The sequence below is a fragment of the Micromys minutus genome (assembly GCF_963924665.1).
Source record: "Micromys minutus genome assembly, chromosome: 6".
Lineage (NCBI taxonomy): Eukaryota > Metazoa > Chordata > Mammalia > Rodentia > Muridae > Micromys > Micromys minutus.
In genome coordinates, this window is record NC_137975.1 from 21,864,294 (window position 1) to 21,885,874 (window position 21,581).

Genomic DNA, 21,581 nt, shown 5'->3' on the forward strand with positions numbered 1-21,581 from the left:
TGAGTCCATGTGTGTATGTGTGCACGTGCATGCCCGTGCAAGTGTGTACCATTTTGCAAACAATATCTTGTTTGGTTCCTTAGCCTGTCATGTGTTATATTACTTTTTGTGTTTGTTGTCTAGGTAATTCTTTATCCCTGGGCTTTCTTCAAAAGATGATGTTCTTATTTCATTACTACAATGAGATAACAGAAAGTAAAACATTCTAAATGATCTTCTTAGAGGATAAGTGCTGGTAACTACAATCCACATCCCAGCACTCCCCTGACTAGCTGGGCACCCTGCTGCTAGAATGCCCTTTGTAACTTATCTTCAGTGTGATTTCTTACACTGCATATGACTACCAGTTTGCTTTCCTTAAAGCTACTCTGATCTGTTTGTCCATAGTCCTGCATTAACCTGCAAGGACAAACTACTGAACGCTTCTGGGTATATTGCCATTGCTCTGCAGTTGTAATAGGTACATCAGTTTGTGAGGCACCTTTGTTTGAAAAGCCAGTCAGTGCTGAGAGGCATGAGTGTGTGGTGCCTCTAGAGGAGGTAAAAAATTGCTCTTGAGAAGGTGGAGTTATTGGGAGCATAGAGAAAGAGGATCAACGATATTTAAAAAATTCAAGTACTGACAAATATGTATTCATATACTTTTATGAAAAATGCTTAAAATCTGTACATTTATCTTAGTTTTTTAAAATAAAGTTGTTCAATTAAAAAAAAGAAGGTCAACAATAACTTATTTTCACATTTTCATTATCCATTAGAACTCAACGTTTTGTAACTCCCCGGTGGTTCTAGCCTTATGGGACGATCAGCATTGTCTTCCTTCCGTATTACTTTATTTTCCTGACTCCAAGCCTTTAGGAGTGCCACCCTCCCCCGCCCCCAGGCTGAGACATGTTCCCCCCATTGGCATTGATCTCAGGCTATCTTTGCGTTCTCTAAAGTGTATCATGACACTTACTAACTTCAACAGGTTTCCTGGGGAGGATCCCAATGTATTTTCTGTCTGTGTCAGATTTGTGCTACTCATTTTTGGACTCAGTTTAATTTTGCATGTCTGTAGCTCACCTGGATAATGTACATGAACTCTGAGAAGCATCAGTACACTGAACCTCTGATTTTAGCCCCTTGCAGTCAGTGCACATGGTTTCCACTCCTTAAGTAATATCCAATTTTATAATTCTTTAATATAAGGCAGGTTTCTTTAGAGCATAGAGAAAAGGTTGCTATTTGTGGTAGAGTGACATCCCTTAAAAAAGAGGTTGTTGGCCATTGATGAATGGTTGAAGACGAACCCTCTATCTCATTTATTTCCCCAGAAATATCTGTTGTTCACTCACATAGCCAATATCCTGTTAAATTAGTCAGTTCCAACAGCATGGCTTATGTTTACCACAGTAGTTCCCAGTGTGCTGTATACCCCTTCCACTTCCTGTAAGATTTCTGAGAATCTCTTATTCCGGGAAATGTTCTTTGCAAACCTTTACTTTAGAGTGCTTTGTGTTAAAATTATGCTAATCATATTCACAAGAGTGGGAATTAAATTTTGATTAGATGTAGGTTGGTTGTTGATTTTTTTTTTTCTTTTTCTTTTTTCTTTTCTTTTTTTTTTTTTTTTTGTTCCCCCACCTCAACCCCTGCTTGCTGGCTTCCTCATGTGGGAATGAGATACCCCTAAATGACTTCCTCTGTGTGTGTGTGTGTGTGTGTGTGTGTGTGTGGAGGGGGAGGGCACACTGTGTGGACTCACCCTGAAAATAGATTGAGACTGAAAGGAGAATGATTGGAACTGAGCTTTCAGCTTGATTATCTGCTGGAGTCTCTATTACTTCTCATAATATGCTTGAAAAATTTTATTTGTACCTCAAGGGCAATGAGCCTGGCCTCATTTACAAATATGAATGCAGATATTCACAGCATACTGTCTTTTCCTTCAGGCAGACTGGCTGACTGTCAGCTTGTTTTATTTACTTCCTCTGAACAGAATATCCATCTCCGGGGGATTAGCCATGGCATGGGTAATGGGATAAAGGAAGTTCAGGAATCAGGAGGGTTAGCTGTGATACCCAACTGCTCCCTGGATAACCATGAGCCAGTTTTCCACTCTCACCCTCAGACTCATTATCTGTGAGCTGAGACAGAGCATTCTGACCCCAATGAGCTTCTCCTAAGGGCTGATGAATAAGTGTATAATATATGCAAAATACACTGTCTGCACCAAGGAGGTACTCAATAAATACTCATCTTCTTGGCAGTTACTTTCATGTCAGACTGATCATGACAGGAAAATTCCAAACTGTGAAGTCACTCAAACTGTCTGTATCCCATAGCTGTCATCCCACATTTTATGTTGTTATTTCAAATAATAAATGGTGCCTTTATTCATCATGTCCTCTGTGTATGAGGACACTGTGAATAGACCAAGGGAGAAAAATCAAATTATTATATCTAAGGAATTTGTCATAATGATAAACAACCCCAAAGTGTTTTTTTCAAGAAACCATTGCTATCTCATGAGATATAAAAAGTATCTTAAAAATGATCCCATTAGTCTTACCATCTGCTCCTTGTTAAAATCTGCCCTGCCTCCTTTTAAAACTTACAAAAATCATAGCAGGATGTGTGATGTCAAAGGGCTGTGTTTTTTATAAATGGACAGCAAAGGCCCTGTGTCAATAACAAAATTGGTAATCTTGATATGTGTCGTATTTTTTACTCTGGTTTTAAGTACAGCAATTATCTATTTCAATATATTCTGTGATTTCAACCCTCAGACTGGCTTTAGCGTCTCTCTAGGTAGGCTGTAATTTCAACCACAGCCCTTTCCATTGGGGTTAGATAATGTATTCCTTTCCCCACAAAGGAGACAAAGATCACGTGATAATGTATGTTAGGCAGTATTGAGAGACAGCACTGGAAAGACAATGGGGATGGTGAATGTCTCATTTAGAAGGGGGATTTTGGCGATAAGCATCATTTGTGACCTTCAGAGCCCTCTGGTTTCCACTCTGAAGATGAATGAACACTTGTTCCATGTGCCCACCATTAACATGTCAGTCCTGCATAGCTCCAGCCATCAATGGCTAAGTTATTTCTAGAAGAAGCCAACTTTGTCTCTGTGAAGTCTGAAGAATGAGAGTTCAGCCATGGTATCTACCTTTTAAAACATCACATTACTTCGTGGCAGATCTTTCTTGACATAAACAGTACAGATAGCTGACGGTACATCCATATTTATACTTCATGGTTTGGACACCTGCTAAAGGCCTCCAAGATACAGTGGAATTATAGAGAAAGCGATGAACCAGTGAGTTTCTTGGACTGACCTTGATTTTCATTACTAAGCAACTGCTATCTCTAACTCTTTTCCTACAGGAGAAGAAGTATCAGGAGGTCTCTGTCCAGTGCCTCCTCCTCCTGAAAGGATGGCTTGTGAAATTCCCTGCCGAATGGACTGCGTAGTGAGCGAGTGGACGGTGTGGTCATCCTGCTCCCAGTCATGTTCAAATAAAAATTCAGACGGGAAACAAACCAGGTCCCGTTCTATCCTGGCTTTGGCTGGAGAAGGTGAGTAGCAGGTTCATTGCTTCACCTGTACGTTTTTTTTTTTTTATTTATTATATTTATTATAAGTAACTGAGACATTCTTGCCTTGCATGGAAATAGGTTTAGATTATATCTCAGTTTGTTAAATGTGCTTTAACCATTTCATATCCACACATACTTTCTTTTTTGTAAGTCCTCTATTTTATCTATGCTGGGCTCACCATTCCACATGGATTGCTTTAGTCCAAACTCTCATATGACCTAGTCTAATGGATTGCATGTTTTGTTCATTCTACTTCTTAGAGAAGGGAACAAAGTATGGTCATACATTCAGGCTCAGGTATCTTGAGCAATTGGAAGCATGGTTGGATCTATGTAATATAAAGTATTCCAAAGCAGGAGTTAAGAGACCTAACTTTCCACCAAGATGTGCCAGTAACATCTGTAAGGGACCGATCTGTGTCCTGGTTTCCTTTTCCTGAACACCTAGTGTCAAGGGCCAGGGAGGGAACATGAGAGCCACAAAAATAACTTTGAAATAGGTAAAAGGTATTGTGGGGATATGGATAGTGACTGCAGAACAAGTTAAAGGAATAGCAGCTCCCATGATTCCCAGCAACAGACTCCATCCCCAGATACACATGTTATCCCTTTCATGTCCTTGTCTGCCTCATCAGTCTTTGGCTCCATTAGAACAGCAGGACAGTGCTACCCCTGCTGTGAGCAGCATCTTAAGCAAGATTTTAGTACTGTGATCATGAGAAATAGGGCCAGGGTCATAGAAAAGGAAAAATTTTGTTACTTTAAAGTGCAACTGCTTTCATATATCCCGCCTTTGATTTTCTAGAATGAGCGGAGGGGGGGTGTGAGATTAGTACTAATTAGACTAAAATTAACAAAATGACTCTATGCATCTGAGTTATTTGTCCTACTGAATAAAACATGCTAGTGTGAATGAGCAGGGAAAGATCAATACTTCAGAGACTTTTTTGCACTTTTTGCACTGGATAAAAATGTAAAAGAATAGATAGTAATAAGGTTTGGTTATCTGATTCAGCCAGAGATGGAAAGGTGAGCATCGACCTGACTTCTCTGCCAGGACATACTGGGTTGTCAGAGCTGTTTCAAAGTTGAAGATAAGCTTCTCTTGCTGGATTTTTGACACATGCCTCTAGATTTCTCAGATGGCAGAAAAATGCTTGATGGGGAATAGTGCCTTAAAAATGGCAGTCTGAGAAATAAAACATCTTCCTTAAGAAAAGGAATTGTGACTGTGTGTGTTCCCAATCATGTCTTTCTAAGGTGATGGCCTATTTTACTTCTCTTTAACATGTGTGTCGGATGCATTTGACATAGCATCAGTCCAAGGTTCTGGGCTAGTCTGTCTCACTGATTAACTTGTGCAAACATAATAATATCAAAGGAAAAGATGATTTCTTTGGAGTCCATTTCAGAGATGGGCAGCAGACTATATTAATTTCATACTTAGTTGAATATGGACATGCTGCCTGTTAAATAGGGAGGCCAGAACACACCACTATCCTTAGATTGTGGCACAGAAGGATCTAGTAAGTAGGTTTTCAGGATGCAGAAGAAACAAAAGCAGAATGATAGCACTGTGAATCATATTTTCTTTCTCATTTGAAATCTTCACAGGTGGAAAACCCTGCCCTAGTAGTCAGGAACTCCAAGAGTACCGCCTATGCAATGATCATCCCTGTACACAGCTCTACTGGGAGACATCTGCTTGGAGTTCCTGCTCAGAAAATACTCTTGTGACTATGCTCAATATGACCATTGGCTGGAATGGAGAAGCAACATGTGGGGTGGGCATTCAGACACGGAAGGTCCTCTGTATCAAGAGTCATGTGGGACAAGTAATGACCAAAAGGTACCTCTGCTGAACGTACATATGAGCATTTTCTTATTATTATTAAAACAAAATGATTATCAAACAAATGGCAGGCCTAGGTTTGTGACAGATTAACAATAATTTTTGCTGTTCTTTGAAACATCTTTATTATTTAATTCATGTGTACATGTGTGTGTATGTGTATGTACATGTGTGTATGTGTGTGTCTGTATAAGCATGTGTGTACAGGTATCTACAGAGGTGAGAAGAGGGCATCAGATCTCAGGATCTGGGGTTATAGTAGTTGTGAGCAATTATATCCAGAAAGTGAACCCTGGTTCCCTTGAATAGCACTTCATGCTCCCAATAATTGAGTCCTCTTTCCAGGCCTTGTTCTTGTTACTTAACCTTTTAAGATGAACAGAATAATGTGCTTCAGAAGTGAATTTATAACATATGTATTAGTCAATGAAAAATTAAGTCATCTCTAAAATCTTGAAGTAAATTTGAGTAATGAAACGAGCTTTATAGGGTTGCTTCTCTCTTCGGCTCTTCTCAAGTCTTACAAAGACTGGATGAGCCTGGTGCTAGGGTCTATTCTTTGAAGGTCAAAGTTTCACCATTGTTCTGACTCCCACATTTCTTTTAACATAGAAATTTTTGGTTGCCTCATCTATGCTCATAAGTAGAATATTGTGGTGTGCTTTCTTTATCCTCTGTAATGAAGACATATATATTTAAAGGTAACAGAGATATATGGACATTTGAGATGGAATACAGATTTAAAACAACATGTCAAGAATTATTTAAAGTAGTATTCAACATTCTTAGACATCAGGGAAATGCAAATCAAAACAATTCTGAGAGTACACCTCACACCACTCAGAATTACTAAGATAAATATGCAGGTGACAGCAGATGCTGGAGAGGATTTGGAGAAAGAGGAACGCTCCTCCATTGTTAGTGGGATTGCAAGCTAGAACAGCCACTCTGAAAATCACTCTGGTGGTTCCTCAGAAAACTGGACACAGTAAAAACCTGAGGACCTAGATTTACACTCCTGGGCATATACCCAAAAGATGTTCCAATATATAACAAGGACTAATGCTCCACTATATTCATAGCAGCCGTATTTAAAATAGCCAGAAGCTGGAAAGAATACAGATGTCCTTCAACAAAGGAATGAATACAGAAAATCTGGTATATTTACACAATGGAGTACTACTCAGCTATTAAAAACAATAACTTCAAGAAATTCTTAAGCAAATGGATAGGACTAGAAAATATCATCCTGAGTGAGGTAACCCAATAACAAAAGAACACACATGGTATGCACTCACTGATAAGTGGATAATAGCCCCAAAGATTACCCAAGATCAAATTCACAGACTACTTGAAGCTCTAGAAGAAGGAAGACCAAAGTGAAGATGCTTTAGTCCATCTTAAAAGGGAGAATAAAAATATACTCAGGAGGAAAGACAAAGACTAAGTCTGAAGCAGAGACTGAAGCAAAGCCCAACCAGAGACTGCACCACCTGGAGACCCAGACCATATAGAGCCACCAAACCCAGACAATATTGCTGATGCCAAGAAGCACATGCTGACAGAAACCTGGTATCACTGTTTCCTGAGAGGCTCTGTAAGATCATGACAAATACAGAGGCGGATACTCACAGAACAGGGTCTTCCAATGGAGGAGTTAGAAAAAGAATTGAAGGAGCTGAGGTGGTTTGCAACCCAATTAGAACAATACCAAACAACCAGAGCTCCCAGAGACTCAACCACTATCCAAAGAGTACATTGGACAGACCCATGACTTCAGCTGCATATGTAGCAGAAGATGGCCTTATTGGGCATCAGGACGAGAAGCCCCTCAGTCCAGCCAAGGTTCAATGTCCCAATGTAGGGGAATGTCAGGAGGGGGTCGGTGAGTTGGGGAGCACAGTCATAGAAGCAGGGGGAGGGGGAAATGGGATAGAGGGTTTATGGAGGGAAAACCAGGAAAGGGGATAACACTTGAAATGTAAATAAAATCTATAAAATAAAAAATTTAAATAATAATTTTTCAGAATTTCAGGAATTTATGAACTTTGGTGGAAAATAATATTCTTACAGCAGTTTCTAAGTCATTAAATATTTTTTTTCTGTTCTGATTAAAAAAACTATAAAAAGAAGTATTTAAATTGATGATAAGGAAGAAGAGATTGGCAAGAGAATTCAATTGGCAGAGTTTCATCTCTGAATCTATTCCTTGATCTGATTCTCGTAGCAAAGAGAGAAGGTTCATTCAGAGTTGGGATAGCTGACCTTAGAACAAAGACCCCACTCTGACCACAGAAGTGCTGAGTCATGGTCAGAAGTGCTGAGTCATGGAATGTGCTTATAAAAGCTTAGGCATACTGTTATTAGCTTGGCAATGTAGTGTTTCCCTGGCAAATAGGAATTTTTCAGTCTAGGAGGAAGCAACTCTCATTTCTCAGTTCTCTAATGGCATGAACTTAGAAGGGCTGAGGTCAGGTGATAAAAAGCAGGTAGACAATGCAGCTAACCTTCAGACAGATAGGGAAACCTTTGCATCATAAATACACCCTGCCTTACCACATCCCTGCTATTTCTGATATTGTAGACAAATTTATTTGTCCATCTGTCAGATTCAGTACAATGTATGTCTATTATGGCAACTCAAACACCTGAGTATCATCACTCTTGACACCCCAGTGAAAGTCTATGCCCTTCTACACTGCTATAGAAGATGCATTGGCTATGAATGAGGGAAACCACAGAAGCCAAAGTTAAGGAAACGAAACTGGCTATCCTAGGAGGAAAGATGACAGATGTGGCCGACCACTGGTACTTGTGTGTTTGATGAGTTGACAGCTCTGAAAATATGTTCAAAGGCAACCGACTAGAGATGAATCACACCAGGAAGACTTTACATCTATCGCTTTATGTACGAGACTTTGAAGGCTGGTAGTAACTGTTTTCTACTTCTGCATTCCTGAACACCATATTGTCAGAATCCTGTAAACATTTCTGTAATGCAGGAGCAAGTAATAACTATGTAGAGGAGTGATGGGATTTAACAACAATTAAACACAAAGGGCAAAAGATCCAGAGAATCTGGGCTTCAACTTTACCTTATAAAATATGTGGGCCCCACAACTAATGGAAGCCAAAGGTGCCAGCATAAAGAGCCATTTGTAGCCATGACCTGTTTTACTGGTGCAAGCATGCCATTGCTGCCCTCGTGTCTGACTTTTCAGGACTGATGGTGTTTGAGGGTATCTTTCTACTTGCATCAGTTGTGTCTTTCTGCTTACTTGATAGCCAAGGCAATGTGCAGACTAAATGGACCAATGAATTAATGATCTTCTAGAAAAACTTAAACTGTAACACTTCATGTCACCCAGTCCAACTGATAATCTAGCGGGACCAATGGTGCAATACTAAAAGAGTTTTAATAAGATTGAATTGTGGAGACATGGGACCTCTCTTTCTAGAAAGGATTGCAACCTTATTAAATTTTGGCCTAAATTTCAACTTTACAAAGCCATCTGTGAAAGAGTAAAACAAATATAAAAATAAAACAAGACATGGTGTATGAGTAGGTTAACCTCAACATGGCAGAAAACAGAAGACATTCACTTGTTATTATGAAGGAGAAATTTAACAGACAGGGAGCTTGATTTCTTTCCCATAAGTTTTGAGTTTTGAGCTCTTAACCATACCTGAAAAAATCTACTTGACATTAAGGTAACTTTTTTTTTCTTTCATTTCTTAGCAAATAAACAAACAAACAAACAAACTCAAAACCACTAGAGACACATACCTACTAAGTAAGCTTTTACCATATAGTAAAGTATCACATGGACAAGAAAAGTTGGTCTGTAGGTTAAATGGCCTTCATTGCACTCTTAAATCTCATAATTACTTTGAATGAGACTTTATTATAAAGATGCCTGAATACAACCCTTCATTTAAATCTTAACTGTCCTAGTTAGAATTGCTGTCAGCTTGGCCACCCAAAAAAGCAGTCACAATTCATGCTTTTACCAGATGTCCATGTGGGTTTGTCTGGTATCTTAATTGGTGTAAAAGCTCCAGAACACTATGGGCAGCACCATTGCCTGAGTCTTGGGCTGTATGGCTGAGCTAGCTAAACATTAGCCTGTGAGTGATCCAACAAAGAATGTTTCTCCATGGTTTCTTCTTCAAATTCCTTATTGAGCTCCCGCTTTAAAGATTGGCTTCTCATAATGATGGATGTGGAAGGGAGAGGCTAATAGACCATTTCTTCCACTAAGTTACTTTTGGTTGAGTGTATCATTACAGCAATAGAGGTGAATCTAGAACAAAAGCTTAAAGGTGTTTTGTGGGTAGAAAAAAACCACAGTACCAAACCTTAACAGCTAAGAGAATAATTTATAAATTCATATGTAATTTTTTGAGAATGTGCATATGAGACTCTAAAATATTATTTCAATGAATAACCACTAGTTTTGCCATAGGTCAAAAGTCACTTTGATTGATGTCTCACATAATACGTACAGACACAGAGAGTTGGGAATTGCTGATGTTAATATGTACTATTAGTGAAGATGTGAAACTAGCCATGAAGTTTTTATCTTTACTGTCTTAAAACCATCCTGGTAAATATGAGCAGCTTACATTGACTTTAGTCAATTTACATAATTAAAACTCTTGAGGTCAATCACATTAAATGAAATAAGAGATAATACCCCAACAGAATGCCCTCTGAGATTACCAGCAATAGAAAGTATGCCTCCCTTTGCCCTTTCAATATACACTTACAGTCTATTTAGTGTCAGAGTCACACCAACCCAGCCAGATCTTTGGTTACCTGTGACTTACTTGGGGGTAGTATGGGGATTAGAGACAGAAAGGAAAAATAATTTCCTGAGGAAAAGATTGGGCTAAAGAGGAAACAAATGTGCCAAAGTGATATGTTTTGTCCCTAACTCCCTCAACCAAGAGGCATAAACTTCCTCTCCTCACACTCACTGCTGCGTCTCAGTTTTGTTTGGATGCAATTGTGTGGGTGAGAATGTTACCATTGTATGAGAAATAAAACTGATCCTATCAGAAAATGAGAGCCAGCAGGTTCACTACCAAAACAGAAGTCATAGCTCACATGGGTGTTGCTGGGAGGTTGTTTTATTATTCAGTGCTTTCCAGTTGTAACATCTAAAACAGAAATAATAGCAGCAAAGATTACAAGCACAGTGTTCCAAGCCTTCCAAAGTTCCCGATAAGGCATTTTCTTTTACCGTGTAAGCACCTGGCATTTGTGTGAGATCTAGTAAAAAAAAAAAAATGCTGTGTTTAAATATCTAGTCTATAAACCATTGGCAGATGTGCTCCACCCAGCTGAGTGAGAAAATTGTGATTAGGGTGATGGGCACACAGTGTGCACCATGATGAAAAACGTGAAAACCGGCACGGCTTCTTAACTCCTTCTGACGCTGTGCATGTTGGTTGGTATGGAGCCAAAGCCTATATGGGGAGAATGAAAGACAATGTGTGCAGATCCTCTCAGAACATGTCTAAGGGGATGGATATATCAAGAGGAAATTAATGTGCCTGGTATCAAGGGCAGTGTGATTCAGGGCACCATGTATGCACACAGCGAGGAAGAGTACATCATCCCCAAAGGCAAGGAGCCAGGATTATTCTACTAACTGAACAGTAAATTTATGTCTTCTTGGTTTTTGAAGCTGTGCTTTCAACATGAAAATGTTCCAATGACATGAAATCGTGACACACTTGCAGTTTCTACTTATGCTGAGCTAAGGACCTGGCATTTTTAATAAATAAGGCAAAATTCTCTCATCAAGAAAATCAGAGGCAGTAGTATGTCACACGTCTTATGTGTAGAACCTACGTACCTAAGTTCTACCATAAAGAGTGGTGAGATTCTTGGTGTGGGCCAGTCACTAAAACGGTGGAGAAAATCAAACTGTAGTTTTCCCCTGGAGAAGACACAAAAGCTGTTGGTTGACAATGATGATATGTTGGAACTCTGGTAGAAAATTTATGAAAATTGAAAATGTAATCAAGTGTGAAGTCTTAATACAACACACTCATAAATAAAGGAAGTTACACTCTGGAGAAAAGGGTAAGACCTCCTGGGAGAAGGAATTAATGAAATCCCAATTTCATGGGCAGGAAAATAGTTGACTTTATGGAACAGGAAATGTTTGCCCTTTCTAGGTAGGCCTTGGCTTCCTGATTCCATAACACAGCAGAGAGCCTAGGGCTAGCCTTAGGGAGAAGGTATTAATGTTTCTCTTGATCCCTAAAGGGTGGAGCACAGACAGTGTGTCACCCTTAGAGAATGTTAGCATTTCCCCCCCCCCCCCCCGAGCTGCTTTATCAATGATGCTTCAGAGTCTACCAGATGGAGGCTGTCATTTCCCCAGTAAAGAATAGCTTTGACTCCTGCTTGCATGGCCAGAGTCTATCCATGTAGAAAACTTGAAGGCCGGAATCACAGTAACTTGGCATCTATTCTTTGAATGCCCAGAGGAATTTTCTGTAGGTGTATGTGACCCTATCTCTAGCTACTATGGAGAGTAGATGAGCAGGCATTAGTGGAGACACTCCTGCAGTGCCTAAGCAATATTCTGCCTCCAGCTCTAGGGCCCAAGATACAGCAGAGAGGTTAGGGTAGGTTAGGATAAATGGCAATTCACTTTATTTTTATTAAACCTCAGAGTATGAATAAAAGTCCTGGGAATTATGTCAGTGTTTTTTTTTTTTTTTTTTTTTTTTTTTCTGTCTGACTATGGTGTGATATAAATTTTCCTTACTAGAGTGGATAGTTTCAATAACACTACATCATTCTAAAGAACCTCTTCCTCCTACAGCTTTGCATATTGAGCAAATTCATTTGATAATGGTTTGTTTGAATTAATTATGGTTAATAGCAGTGCTGCTAATAAGTTTTCATTTATTATTCATTACTCTCTTATTATTTTCTGTGTGTGCATGTACATTTTCACTGTAATTTATTTTTTATCAGAGTATTACATACTCAACAGAGTTGAACAACACATGAGGATCAGTGGTGGAATGCCTTCGGTCCCCAAAAATTTTCAATTCTACACCCCATTTCCCATAAGCCTAACCTCTATTTCAACTGCTATCTAATGTAATAATAACTTCCCTGGCTACATAATAATAACTCACCTACCTCATCAATAGAAATATGAGAAGCAAGTAGTGAGCACACAGGCTTTCTGTCCTCCTTCTGTGCCACTGATTGGAACTTACCAGTTTCTTGTCTACCATTGCTCTGCCTTCACATAAATGAATACACACAGGAACTGTCAATCCTTTATTCGTTCTCTTGTTTCCCTAGTAATTCAAACTAAAAGAGGTTTTAGGTATTCATGTGATTGCTTTGTTTATTAGTTATAATGTATCTGTGTAGTAGCCATCACAGAAATAATGCTTAGATCCTCTTTCATTATTGACATCCTTCTGGGCAGGGCACTCTGCCAGTAGCATATATATATATATATATATATATATATATATATATATATATATATGTATATGTATATGTATATGTATATGTATATGTATATGTATATGTATATGTATATGTATATGTATATGTATATGTATATGTATATGTATATGTATATGTATATGTATATGTATATGTATATGTATATGTATATGTATATGTATATGTATATGTATATGTATATGTATATATATATGAAAAGTTTTGTTAGTCAATTTGATCTACTATAATAAAAATGCTATAGTGCAGTGACCAAAAACATTATTTCTCATTGTCTTGTGGAGTTGGAGTCGCAAGCTAACAGTCTGGTCAGGGTAAAATAAAGGGATTCTTTTTAATTTTTGATAGACTACTTGCTGTATCTTCACACGGAAATGAACAGAGATAGGGAACAAGATTTCTCATGACACAAGGCTAGTCCTCTTGTAAGGGCTCCATTCATATAAACTACTCACATCCTAACAACCCCACCTTCAAATAGTATCACTTTGAAGATTGGGGCTTTACTTCTGGGAAGCACAAACTGAACAACAAAGTGTGTTTGTTATTTATCTAAACAATGGGATGAAAAAATGTATCAAAAAACAACTGAAGGACAGTAGGTTTGTTTGGAGTTAAAGCTCCAAGTTGCCAATGTCTACTGTAGTTGGGAAGGCATAGAGCCAGGGCTGTAAACCACTGACCATATCATACTCACCATCAGAAAGCATAGAGTTTGAAGCTGGTGCTTAAATCCATTTACTTGTTTTAATTCAGCCTGAACTTCCAGCCCATGGAAGACTGCTGCCTACATTCAGGGTGGGTCTTCTATGTTAATTGAATCTAGAATTCCCCTCAGCAGCATGGCTAAAGATTTGTTTCCATAGTGTTTCTAGATCTTAACAAGTTGTCAATCAATACTTGCCATCACACATAGGTGTGGTACTTGCCTTCTTTGCTGCTCCATTAAGGCTCTCTGAACCCTTGATACATTTCACAAGGGCCTCAGACCCCTGCCTCTGTATTTCATTTTTGATATCCAGACTTAACCATAACTGCATCTTTATCCTACCTACTGGGACCAACATTTTGGAGCACACCATCTCTGAACAGGACTGTGTCTTCCATTTTCTGCACTGTTTCTAAAGTTTTATTTTTCTAATTATAAACATATTTTTCTTGTTTAGTTCTCTCAGGTAGGGTCCAATGTCACCAGTACTCTCTTTTTTCTTAGATAGCATCTTCTTTTCCTTCCTCTTTGTTCCTAACATGATTAGTCTCTAGCATGAGTCTTTAAATTTGAAGACTGTGTATTATGATGTTCTGGCCCTTTATCTCGCTGATAATCTTACCTTCTTTTGTTTGTTTTTCTACTGAAAGTCTATTAATTGATAGACCTGCTATGTGATATTTCACCTACAATGATATTTTTCTTGAGTGTTGGCCTCTCTGTACTTTGGGCTTTACTATTTATTATTAAAGCCCCTCTGTTATGCATTTCTCTGAAAAGATGTCAGAAATAAATATGAGATCATAGGCAAAGCACTTAGCCATACACAGTTCTGACATAACATCATTCCTTTAAACTACATGACATGTTTAAACATTATGTGAACTTTATAGACTAAAATTGCACATATGCATGGAAAAGTCTCCCTTGTTTATTTAGAAGACAAATGTGCCTTTCAACTCTCAATATTCAAAAACATAAAAGCAATCAGAGAAAGAGAGAGAGAGAGAGAGAGAGAGAGAGAGAGAGAGAGAGAGAGAGAGAGAGAGAGAGAGAGAGAGAGGGAGGGAGAGGGAGAGGGAAAGAGGGAGGTAGGAAGGGAGGGAGGGAGGGAGACAGAGACAGAGACAGAGACACAGAGAGAGAGAAATGTTTTTTTATCACAACCATTTCCTCCAAGTGACTGACTGTATGAATCTCTTCCCAGTTGTCCACATTAAGTTAATTTTCAATGGGATAACAGTTCTCACATTCAATGGAATAACAGTTCTCACATCATTCTATGCATATGATAGCTAACATGCATATTGGTTATCTGTGGTTTGCAGTATCATGTGTTCTCTGTCTTATCTGCCTACATGTTCTATGGGAAACAAAGGAGCTATTTAAATATTCCAAATGTTTACTTATTAGAGAAGCTCAACATTTTATGTGAATTTTAATGGCTTTGCCTTCTTGGGTATTCATACCTTGCTCTAAATCTTCATCATTTTTGTAGCACATCAATAATTTGCTATATTACCCTAAAATATTTCTTATTGAAAAATAAAAAAAAATGTTTTTTACTTTTTCATTCTAAAAAACTACCAAATATTATTTGAACTGACCCTGATGGTGTGACAATTGATGTTTCTCTTTCTTTAGTTTTAAGAAGCATACCTTTCTTACTTGATGTAGTAAAAAAATACTTTGGTGTCTGGATCAAGTAACTGGAGTGGTCTTGAACTCTGCCTCTGGCCATGAACTCCTCTGTAAGGGGCAGCTCTTCCCTGAGTCTTTCTTCTACTATCTATGAAAGATACATTTTTTTGCATGAAATCCTGCAGTTCTGTGTCAATCCAATTCTACTCCCCAAAATATTGACATAGTTTCTTTGTTTCGACAGATGTCCAGAGTCTACACGGCCAGAAACTGTGAGACCTTGTTTCCTCCCATGCAAGAAAGACTGCCTTGTGACTGCTTTCAGTGAATGGACACCATGCCCAAGGCCCTGCCAGACAGGTAGGTTCTGGCTGGTTTTATCCTGCTTTCTTCTCTAAGCATTTATTCATCTCCCACTATATCATAAGCAGGAGATTGTGCAATGTAAGCATCTATTTCATTCATCTATGTGGTAGCTTGACAATAAAGTGAGCAAAAGAGTATAAATAAAGTCCTGTATATGAAGTTTTAACTTCAAGACTTGGAAAAAGAAAATATATGCAGATATGTTATTTCATGATATCATGGCACACATTCTAAGACTACTCATAACCTACTGACCTAAATTGTGAAGACCTTCAAATAGTCGCAACTCATTGACTGTCATTATCACAGCCCTACTTTAAACATCCATTCTTTCTGGAGTATCATTACCACCCCAACAGAGCTGCTACAGGTGCTCAACTCTGATCCACATGCTAAATAACATATAGAGCTTAATCACTGCATTTAAACTGGTACTTAGCTAACAATATAAAAAAAAAAAACAAAAACAAATGTTCCAATAAGCCTAAAACAAGCTCAGATGTTAGAAATATAAGATCTGTACTTCTTTTTTGATTTCTGGGTATGATTCAGGGTACCTGGGTATTATCTAGGATGCCAAAGGTCCAAGTCTCTGCTGAGCATATCAGACTAAGTCTTTTTTCCAGATGTAGCTCAGTTTTCCAAACAGCAGTATCTGATGTTTGGTCTTAATTTCAGGTTCAGAGTTTAAATCCTGTAGTTTTACAGTAGTTTCACATCCTGCGCCCTGGTACCTGAGACTTTACTCTCAGCACAGTAAGAGAAGAAAAATAGAATAAATGCATGAACAGTAAAAACACTAGCCACGGTGCCCTGAGAAGACAGACTCCCTCCCACCCACGGATGGTCATGATGGTGATGCTTTACATGTAGCATGTGACTTACTCTACTGCTGGACCAGCTCCCTAGGAAAAGGAACTGCTCAATTGTGCATGGAAAACTTGTATGACACTGGGAACTTTGTTTCCCTCTAGAAAAATTACAGCCATGCTTTTCTGGGTTTCCTTCCCTCTTTGCCTCGTCTACAGCAGCTCTTCATTAAGGTGATAAGGTAAGGCCGCCATTGCCACAGAACTGATGGACAAGGGGGCCATGTCAGCTCTTGAAGCCCTCCTCACACATACTCTCAAGTTGTTGGTCACTGCCCCCAGTGTCTTATGCTATAGAGAAGGCATGTGCACATGCAGCTTTACATATCTGCTGCTTACCTTTTGAACATCACTAGAGAGTTAATACAATAGCTCTGTCAAAGGGCAGAATCAGGAATATTTATACTGAATAAGAAGGAAAGTAGAAGATTACATATCTGAACTTTGGGAGAAGGAAAATGCTAGTCTCTTCCGGGAACTCTCCACCATTTATTTTCTGGAATGGGGAATCCAAAATAGATAAATCAGATAAACAGGGTTTGGCATAGCCAGGAGAAACAGCAGGACAGAAGCCTCCATGCTGATTCATATAAAGGCGAGGCTGAAAAACCTAACTTGAAGATTTAGTAGAAATATAGGATGCTGTGAGGTCATCTAAGGGACCTGTCACTTCGGAAGCCAGGTTAGTGTAATTGAGCTAGTAAACCTTAATGAACAGGAATCACTTCAGCTACTGAGTAATAATTTTAAAAGAAATAAAGTTTGTTTTGATTTTCAAGAGTCCTTTTCTAACTGTGGCTGAGAATTTAATCACCATAGCTTGTAACATGAGTGTTTTTTGGGCTACTTTAAACTTTTCTATAATTCCATAGATTCAACACATTTCTTAAATACTAGGTTTTACTGTGATTATAATTTCTAGGCCTCAATGGTATCTTTTTGTTGCCAACTCTTCAAGCCTGGATAAGTCCTTTCACAGTTTTATGACCAGAGGCCTGAAAGGATAAAGATTCAATTTTTAATTTTCTCTCAGATTCCTGCTTACAGTTGTGTTTAGCCCAGTACCTAGAACATGATATTGAATAAGTATGGTTAGTTAGAGGACACTAAGAGATGGGTAATGTTGTTCTTTGTTTTGGGTTTTTGGTTTGTTTTTGTAAAGAGTCTTTTTAAGATTGTTGTTCTCAGATGCTGTTGTCCCCGGGTCACCCAGAAGCATAGCGAATGTGTGCTCAGCATCTGTGAAAAGGTTCTAGATTTTTGCTGTTGTATGAAGCTTAACCGGAGACCCCCTCATCCCGTATTCCAACAAGTCTTCTTCAAGTCCTTGCATACCCTCTGCTGTCACTCTGAGTGTGTCCTTTGACCATTTCTCCCTTGCAACTTCTTTCAGGTAAAAAAACCCTAAGAACTAGAAGAACTTAATGTAGTAGACACATGGTTGAGGTTGTATTTACAAGTTTGGAATCACAGACTTAGTACTTGTTTCTTCTGCCTCAGTTTCTTCACTTGTAAAATGAATTCAGTAATTCCAAGTGTAATGATGAAAATAAGCTTAGGCTGCTGCCTCATACACAGTAGCTATTAGAAAGGTGACCAAGACTGGTGCCATCTGTGCTGTGGGAGGCTGACATTGTAAAGAGATGCTCACGTGGGAGTTTGAGTCCAAGTGGTGGAATTCCTGTCCTTGAGACTGTCCTTCAAGAAGTGCTTTGAGGAATGGGACTTCAGGGTCATACATTTCAAACCTGAAACTGAAATCATACCCCCCCAGGAATCTTGTTAAATGCAGATTCTAATTCAGCAGACTGAATTGTGTCTCCAGGTTGTTTCTTCCTAAGCTCCCAACTGTTTCCTATACACTGGGTGCAAGACTCTCAGTAGAGTGAAATTTATTAACAATTTCTTTGTAAGAAAATGTCATGTTCCTAGTTAAAAGCGAGTTCATGGACTTGGAACAGACCAGCAGGTAAATGTGCAAGTGAGGTGGCAGTGGAACTGAGTTGAAGTTGCACCTATGGAAAACTCAGGCACATCCCAGAAGGAGGGCGGACTGGACTAACTCATAACTCATAACTTCAGGACACACACATTTCCGACTCTAGGTTGAGCCATCATAGTGGAGGGACAGTGATGGGATGTATGTATTCCTCAGTCTTGCCTCTGTGGTGGAATCACTGGAGGATATGTAAGAAAATGTCAGTTCCTGGATTCTACTGTCAGACATTCTGGCTTAATACATATGTGGTATGATTGGGAAATCACTAGATTATGTTGAATCTCCAATCTAATCCATTCTAAAGCCCCCAGAAAAGCCACGGTGGTTCAAAAGCCTAGAACATTAGCAGTGATTTGTATCTTAGCAATGAGTTAGCTGTGTCAGGGTTTATTTTTGTCCTGGTTGGGATTACGAGATAAATCCCTTAGTCTAAAAGGTATTTTCAAGCTATGAACAATCTCTGGCTAGTAGCCAAGCAGATTTCTTTTCTCCTTCTTCCTTATCTGAGCCTGTCCTTATAGCATTAATAATTGCCCCATATCCTTTCTAAGCAAATCAAAGTTCTATCATGGCTCAGCCCTGCTGTGGCCTCTCTAGTTTTTAATCCCCTGTCATAAATTAATCGGATACTTAAGAAGATTTCCTGCTACTTCCTTTACTATATTCTCCATTCTTCAGCCTGTAAAACAAATCCCTGAGGAAGAGGACCTGATGTTAGCTCACTAATGATAAATGTAGTATTCTGCTTGCAGTCTTTCTCACCCCCGTGGAATTTCTTCATTGCACTCCTGTATGAGGATCATCTCAGACAAACTTGGGGTTGACCTCTTCAGGTTTGGATGAAATATACAATGGAAACTTCCCATAGAAAACTCTTCCCGGTGGTATGGATAGAATCACTCATTTAGAACTTAATAGTTTATAATATATCTTCACATTCATGTTTTAAGTCTACTAAAAGAAAACATTGCTAATTTCTCATTGTAATGATCATCTTAATCAATGTTTGTCCTTGTTATCATATTCACAGAAATTCTTCTGCCTCAGCACTGGAACGTTAGATATGGAGACAAGAGTTACCACACCTGGTGTGTTTTTTCTTTAAAGTCCATGACATTGTTCCTACAAGATTTCTATCAGGCTGCCTTGTATAGAATTTATTTTGTATTTCCAACATTTAATTATTATATGAAATTTCAGAGACAGACATGTATAACTTAATGAAATGTTTAATATTCTGTATGAATATTTAATACAAAATACCCCATGACTGCACAGAACAGTGATCACACCATGAGGCATTCTGGCTTTGTCTAAAATTCCCAATTTCATCTCCTCTCTTAAATGCACTAATTGAAATATTTCCCAGAAGTATAGACCACTTTATGGAAAAGAAGGATATGGAGGAGTTAAAGTTATTAGTCTGGAGAATGAAGTGAATCCTACAGAAAGCGTATCATCTATAACTTCCAGGAAATCTCAATGATAGTAATTATTTTTCAGTCCCCTAATTAAAGGCCAAGGGAGCGCCTCCTGCCTTCATCTCCAGGAGGCAGCTGGATGGCAGAGGCATGGTGACAGGAAGGCCTGCAGCTGCATGCTGTTCTGAGAGTCATCAGGAAACTGCATTTGATGGTTTCCTTCCTCTCCTGTTCCAGCCATGGGAGTTCTGTCTTGACTTTTGAATTTCAAAGACATTGGCTTAACAACTACCACCACAACAAAACAAGAACCAAACAAAGTAAAAAACAAACAAAAAACAAAACAAAACCATTTGGGTCATGTCATAACAGTTAAGATTACAGATTCTTTGTAGGGTTTTTTTTTTTTCCTTCTTTGTCTTGTTTTTAAATCAAGCTACTACCACCCATTCCCTTGCTCTAATACCATTATTTTATCCCAACTTTCTGTGCTCATTTTTTGTTTCTTAGTATTCTCTTAACTATCTGAGCCCACTCAATGCTACCTTTATGTGAATAGGTGTGGAGTCATCTGAGCACCGAGGTTGAAACTTTATGACTATTTCCATGCTCCATGATTGGGTTTTGCCTGGTTTTATCTTGTGCAGATACTGTCACAACTGCTATGAGTCCATCTGTACAACTTGGTTGGGATACCTAGAGCACACTATGTCCTTGTCATCTACCACCTCTGCCTCTTATGCTCTTTGTAGCTCCTCTTTAGAGATTATCTTCAAGCCTTTGGAGGAAGGTTGTGAGAGATATGACCCATTTAAGGTTCAATGTTATATAGTCTCTTATTTTCAATACATTGACCAGTTCTGAATCTCTGTGTTAATCTCTATGCACTGAAAATCACAATAAAGCTTCTTAAATGTCTGGTACTTTTGTTACCAGGATACCCTGTATTAATAATTCTTTTCTATGCTGACATTATGACATTTGTTTCTATGTCTCTATTTTCCATAGACATACCAATGAACAGTTGAGAACAAGAATCTTTAACTCTTCAATGGCTGGAATATGATAGGTGTTATGATCTGTAGATTAACTGTCCCTTTCTGACAGCTTCATGTTTTGAAAGCTTGCCCCACTGTAGGTACAGCTATATTGGGAGACCACAGAAACTGTAGGACTGGTCTTTATTGAAAAAGTACTTCACAGAGTGTTTTCTTGGTCAGGGCTATCTCCTAAACAAACCTGTTCCTGCTACGATGCTTGCCCCACCTTGTGCTAAAATAACAAAGTTCAGTCCAGAAAGAGAAACCTCTGAAGCTTGTGATCCAAAATAAATCCTTTCCCCTTCTTCATTGTTGTCATGTTTTGTCACAGTAATGACAAACCCAACACAGTGGGTCCTCAGTAATTAAGAGATATAGGCAATAATGAATTTCAGGATATTTCCTCAATCATTTTCTGTCTTGAAATTTTGCCACCACAGATTATTTGGCAAATCCAGGTTGGTTAGGACTGGTCAGATTGAGTGACTAAAATTAAGATGTGCCAGCTAGGATTTAACATTCTTCCCACTCAAAGCATATAGGCACAAACTTTCCATTTCAGTCTTCCCTTCTCTTCCCTCCCCTCTAC

General features: G+C 38.7%; 1 protein-coding gene across 1 annotated transcript in view; it reads left to right on the forward strand.

Moving 5' to 3' along the window:
- The window catches only part of THSD7B (thrombospondin type 1 domain containing 7B), a gene marked incomplete at both ends in the record, with an annotated part of 731,038 nt that overhangs the window by 319,132 nt on the left and 390,325 nt on the right, over nt 1-21,581 (forward strand). Inside the window, 3 exons of the mRNA XM_080917661.1 lie at nt 3,373-3,564; nt 5,200-5,434; nt 15,542-15,657. Coding sequence (XP_080773787.1) covers nt 3,373-3,564; nt 5,200-5,434; nt 15,542-15,657 — 543 coding nt within the window. The remainder of the gene's footprint in view (nt 1-3,372; nt 3,565-5,199; nt 5,435-15,541; nt 15,658-21,581) is intronic.